We start from the raw sequence: 6,295 nt of genomic DNA on the forward strand, positions 1-6,295 counted from the left end.
TTCCATTTAACTTTTATATTTAATTTTTTTATTAAAAATCATTTTTAAAAACGTTAAAACAATTACCGCAACGCCGATCCTCAGAAATGACTATCCAAGCCCGACACAAGGCTTCCTTCTCATCCGATGACCACGGAGTGGCTTTCCATTTCGTCCTCGGAGTCGAAGCCGGTCCCGACCCGTCCGTTGCAAGTTGTTTTTTCCGGTGGACGCGTCTTTTTGGTCCTGTAGCTTCATCGTGTGATTCTTGTGTCTCCGGAACAACAAAGTTAGGAGACGGTTGTGTGTTGGATGGTTGAAAGCCGGATGATTCTTGCGGCTCCGAATAAAACATCGGTTGGTGCGGTGACGACCATAAATCGTCGTCAATATAATCTGAATCAAGGTTTGGGTACCAATTTCCAGCCATTTTTTTTAAAAAAAGTTGAGAAAATGAATTGATTTTGGGTGAAGGTTTGAAGTTGTGGTATAAAAATGGGTGAAATGGGGTATTATATAGGAAAGCACCGAGTTCAGGTAGGATGGTGTAGATGGAAAGCAGCCACAGGTATATTGTGCGACAAGAGTTTCCCGACTAAACTAAAGGGAAAATTCTATAGGGTGGCAGTTAGACCTGCAATGCTATATGGAACAGATTGTTGGGCCATCAAGAAGGCACAAGTGCGGAAGATGGAGGTAGCAGAAATGAGAATGCTACGTTGGATGTGTGGGCACACAAGACTAGACCGAATAAGAAACGTTATGTTTCGCGAGAGATTAGGGGTGGCGAACATAGCAGACAAGATAAGAGAGTGGAGATTGAGATGGTTTGGACATGTAAAGAGAAGACAGACGACGAATCCTGTTAGATCCGTACAAAACATTACTATAGAGGGGAGGAGGGGTAGAGGACGACCGAAATTGACTTGGGATGAGAGGATTAGGCATGATTTGATAGACCTAAACCTCTCCGAGGACATGGTTGAGGATAGGAATTCGTGGAGAAGTAGAATTAAAGTTAAGAATTTTTAGAAAGAATTGAATACCTTAGGGCTTAGACTTAACTTATTTAGGTCACATACCATAATGGTATTTTCCTTACATATATTATTATTATTATTATTATTATTATTATTATTATTATTATTATTATTATTATTATAATTATTATTAGCTTTTATATAGCTGTTAAACTGTGATCTTATTATTAATATTATTATAATTAGTAGTAGTTTTTATATAACTGTTAAACTTTGATTTTTCTTTATTTTGCTTCATACACATGTACTTAGAGCCGAGGGTCTCTCTGGAAGCCACCTCTTTATTTCTTTGAATAGAGGTACGGTGTGCCTACATCCCACCCTCCCCAGACCCTACTTATAGCTTTGCTGTCGGTGGGATTTTACTGGGCATGATATGATATGATATGATATAGGAAAAAAAATTTTTTTTTAATTTAATAAGAGCCCAACGGCTCTTTTTCTAAAATTCAACAAGCTCCTCTCTCTCTTCTCCGGCTAACAGGCTCACGCATGCATGGATTTTCGCGTTAGCGCCCCGGTGGTGTGGTGTTAGCGCCTAGAGGCGCGAGCGGAGGGGCTCTAGCGCCCCCGTTGAAGCCCCACACCCCTCAGCCTTACTCATATAAAGTTGGCAACCATTGGGTAGGCATTAATTGACTTTGTAATCATAATAAAACTCTATATAACAAACACTCATAATTCTCTTTCTATAAAAAAATAATAATAATAAATCATGGAGTTAAGTATGGTATCCTTTACACCAACCGTAACATTGATTCTTGCTGTTTTTATCATAGCTTTTCTGTTGCAAATATTGAGAGGTTTAAACACAGTGAAGAATCGAGCCGCACCTCAGGCAAAGGGTGCATGGCCAATAATCGGGCACCTGCACCTTCTAGGCAGATCTCGACTACCACAACATGTTTTAGGTGATATGGCAGATGAATATGGCCCTATATTTACCATCAAGCTCGGCGTTCATCGTGCTTTGGTTGTGAGTAACGGAGAGGTAGCTAAAGAGTGCTTCACCACAAACGACAAGGCCTTTGCAAGTCGACCCAAATCAAAGGCAGCAGAGATCATGGGATATAACTACGCCATGTTAGGCTTTGCTCCACATGGGGATTACTGGCGACAAGTTCGCAAGATGGTTATGCTCGAGATTCTGTCTCAAAAACGAGTTGAGATGCTTGAACATATTAGGGTTTCAGAGGTTAGAACATCCGTGAAAGATATCTATGACACGTGGCTAATGAACAAAGACAATGGAGGTTTGGATAATATGGTAAAGGTGGATATGGAAAAATGGTTTGGGAACTTGGTATTTAACGTTATAGTTAGGATTATTACAGGGAAGCGGTTTCAGGTCAGCGATAAAGAAGGAGTTCGGTTTCAAAATGTGGTGAGGAAATTCTTAGATTTGGTAGGCGGGTTCGTGGTGGCGGATTTCATTCCGTTTACGAATGGTTTTGATTTGGGGGGGTATGAAAAAGAAATGAAGGTGGCAGGTAAAGAAATGGACAGCATCATCGAAGGATGGTTAAAGGAGCGGAAGAGTGAGGCGCAAGGCGATCAAGTTTTCATGGATGTGATGCTTTCTGTTCTCCAAGATGCATCAGAAGAGGATTTCTCAAGTTATGACCATGATACAGTTATCAAAGCCATGTGTTTGGTAAGCTTACTTAACCTTCAACAATATATATATAAATTATATATCTAGCATAACAAATATAAAAAAAACGGTTGAAATGTATATGTAATCATCTGTCTTGAACTTCAAAAATAATATATAAACACATTTGGTTTATTTATAAAACACACATGTACAAGTTATTTTGTAGGTTAAATTAGCTACACATAACTGAAGGTAAAATTTTAAGAAAATATGTTTACAAACTAGATTAATATTTTTTATTTAATCAAGATGTATGAAAAAGGTCGGGATGTGCAATAGTCGGTTTTAGGCTCAAAATGAATCAAAAACTAACATTTCGGTTTTTGAAAATTATTTAGTTATGATTTTTTAGTTTTCGATTGGGTTTTGAAGTGATTTTCTCATTTGGGTTTGAAATATTTGAAATGAGAAAAAAAAGTAACCTAAAATAATGATTTTTGACCTAAGTCTTTTTAGTAAGTAATAATGAATTGATTATTATTATATATTTAGACTCAAAAACTTGAGTTACTATTTATTAATTTCTTATAAATTACTTACAACTCAAAACTTAAAAAGAAATTCATACACTTGATTTGGTTCGGTTATATCTATTTTAGTTACACGCAAAACCAAAATCAAATACAAAGTTCGGTTTTGACGAAACATAAAACCAAAAAATCATTTTTGTTTGGGTTTGTTTATTTTGGTTCGATTTTTTCTGTTAGAAGCCTTTTTTTTTCTTTCATGCACACCTCAATTAGATAGTATAAATCATTTAAAAAAAAACATGAGCTATAAATGAAAAAGATTTTAAATATATTTATTTTCTTTTTGTTCTCATAATAATATTTTAGTTTTTTGAAATGAATCTCACCCTAATTATTTACCTAAGATAACCCCGTGTTGCTTATAATCAAATCCGACTACATTTGCAATCACGCAGACAATGATAATTGGTGCCTCGGACACGACAGCTATGACATTGATATGGGCTTTATCTTTGCTACTTAATAATCCAAAGACATTAAAAGCCGCCCAAGATGAAATTGATGAACTTGTTGGAAGAGACAGACTGGTGGAAGAGTCAGACTTAAGGAACTTAGTTTACCTTGATACCATTATCAAAGAAACATTGCGCTTGTACCCAGTTGTACCTCTCTCCGTTCCTCATGAATCCATGGAAGATTGCATCGTGAGTGGATACAACATCCCACAAGGCACGCGTTTGCTGGTAAATCTTTGGAAAATCCATCGAGATCCGAATATATGGTCAGATCCTTGTGAATTTAAGCCAGAAAGATTCCTAACTAGTAAAAAGGATATTGATCTTAAAGGAAAACATTTTGAACTAATTCCGTTCGGTAGTGGTAGAAGAATGTGCCCGGGTGTTTCCTTTGCCTTACAACTATTGCCTTTAACCTTAGCCAATGTGATTCAACAGTTTGCGATACACAAACCATCGAATGAACCAATTGATATGAGTGAAGGCTTGGGAATAACTAACATCAAAGAAACGCCATTGGAGGTCCTTCTTGCCCCTCGTTTACCCCTTGAAATGTATTATGATTGCACTTGATTGCTATATATAAGTGTCAATCATTTGCAAACCCCACTCTAGATAACAATGTCCCCGAAGTTCTTGTTACTATAAGCTAATATCAGAGCACTTATATTAGTTATGCTTGTTTGCAGTTGTAAACATCTCAATAAACAGATAGATATGCATGCTTTAGTTCTTGTGTCTGAGAAAGTTATATAAAAACGTTATGTTGCACTTTGCTCCTCCCCTTATATAATGAGAAAGAGCGTTTTGCTACTCATTCTATTTGGTCGTCTCTATTCTAGTAGAAGAACTTTATATATATATTTTTTAATAATAGTGCTTGAATTTTTCAAGCATTTGCATGATTGTTTTATCTCTGTCATGTCATTAATATAAATAGTTTAATGAGTATTTACATGATTCTTGTAATTATGTGTGATGGCATGATGGATCTAAAATAACTAATGATGTTTGAAATAAACAAAGTAACTATATGTACGTTGTTCACAACACTCGTGGCTAACCCATTTATGTTGAAGTCAATTAGTTGAACAATCTTGTCAGCAAGTCGTGACCCGGGTAACCTCTTTATTTTTCGAATTTAGATACCCTAAAGTCTGTGCTTTCTAATACACATATATTTAATTGTAAGTGAACACAAATTTGTTGTTCAATGTTTTTCGTTCCTGCATAAACTGTATACGTTGTACATGCCAAACACTAATATGCACAAACATAGAAAACAAAATCAAGTTGTATACTTGCATAGGTCGTGTCAAGCGGTTACATAACTATAGTTTCAAAACTAACAAAATTAATAAGCCACAATGTGTGTAACTACCCACTATTCATGACCCTATTAGATCATCCGCTATGGGCGTGAAAGGGAGCTGCCATGGGGCGCCGAAGGCCCTGCATACCGCCGAGGCCCGAGGGTCGTGGAGAAGGGGGCGCTCAAAGGGGAGGGGGGCTTCACAACGACCGGCGCCTTTGTGGTATATTTGTGGGCCCTCCTCTTTTTCAACGGTATTATTACAGTTACAAAATAAAAAAATTTCAAAATTATATATATATATATATATATATATATATATATATATATATATATATATATATATGCTAGGTATAAAATGAAAACTCACTTAAGTTGTGAAAACTTTAGAAACTCATTCTCAACCACATGTTTTTAATTAATGTTTAAATCTTGTGGTCCGCAATTAAAGTGAATAAAAAATGTAAATATAAATATAACTTTTTCATTCCCCTGAAAACATATATAAAAACGTTAAAAAATAGCAAAACATTTTTTTTTATGTTTTGTATTAAATGTTACAACATATATTACATGTAACAAAAAAAAAAGATGTTACATAGGGTTTCGCGGGTTTTCACAACTCAAATGGGTTTTCATTTTAACCTTACCATATATATAAGATTAGTATCATTTGAGAACTCTTAAATTATTTAAGAACTTAAAGGAACTCTTAATAACTAACGTTTTTTATAAAAAATTTTGTATGTTAATGTTATTTAAGTGTAGTTTTATTACTTTTGACATCTATATTTACGATTACAGTTATGAAAATTAGTTTTTTTACGCATATCTATGTTTTCTTTACACGTGTAAATTTTTATCACATAAATTTTACACATGTGTAACTTGTGATTTGTATATGTAATCAAATTTTTTTTTATAAATATGATAAAACAAGTCTCAAATAATGTTAATATATAAAAAAAAGTTAAAAAAATATTTAGTTTTTAAGAGTTCCTGAAAGTTGTTAACTTTTTTTAAGTTCTCAAATGAAACTAACCCTAGATATATATATATATATATATATATATATATATATATATGGTTAGGTTAAAATAAAAACCCACTTGAGTTATGAAAACTCTAGAAACCCTTTCTCAACCACATGTTTTTAATTAAAGTTTAAATCTTGTGGTCCATAATTAAAGTTAATAAAAAATGTAAACATATATATAACATTTTCTCTCTCTTGAAAACATATATAAAAATTAGTAAAAAAATAGCAAAAAAATAGCAAAAAAATGGTTTTTTTTGATTTTTCGATGTTTTGTATTAAATGT

General features: G+C 34.1%; 1 protein-coding gene across 1 annotated transcript; it reads left to right on the top strand.

Moving 5' to 3' along the window:
- The first annotated feature begins 1,734 nt into the window (after positions 1-1,734).
- LOC143605449 (cytochrome P450 CYP82D47-like) lies at positions 1,735-4,479 on the top strand. The gene is made up of 2 exons (XM_077081551.1): positions 1,735-2,673; positions 3,602-4,479. Exons 1-2 carry the CDS (start codon positions 1,735-1,737, stop codon positions 4,232-4,234), a joined length of 1,572 nt encoding a protein of 523 aa, XP_076937666.1. The 3' UTR covers positions 4,235-4,479.
- Positions 4,480-6,295: the final 1,816 nt, after the last annotated feature.

The sequence above is a fragment of the Bidens hawaiensis genome, unplaced genomic scaffold, assembly GCF_021521415.1.
Source record: "Bidens hawaiensis isolate Kalapana, Puna unplaced genomic scaffold, B.hawaiensis_p1.1 tig00069475_1, whole genome shotgun sequence".
NCBI lineage: Eukaryota > Viridiplantae > Streptophyta > Magnoliopsida > Asterales > Asteraceae > Bidens > Bidens hawaiensis.

Bases quoted from the DNA above. Each gene is read 5' to 3' on its own strand.
- LOC143605449 (XM_077081551.1), top strand. From the start codon at position 1,735: ATGGAGTTAAGTATGGTATCCTTTACACCAACCGTAACATTGATTCTT. The intron at 2,674-3,601 runs GTAAGCTTACTT...GCAATCACGCAG, and splicing joins TTATCAAAGCCATGTGTTTG to ACAATGATAATTGGTGCCTC.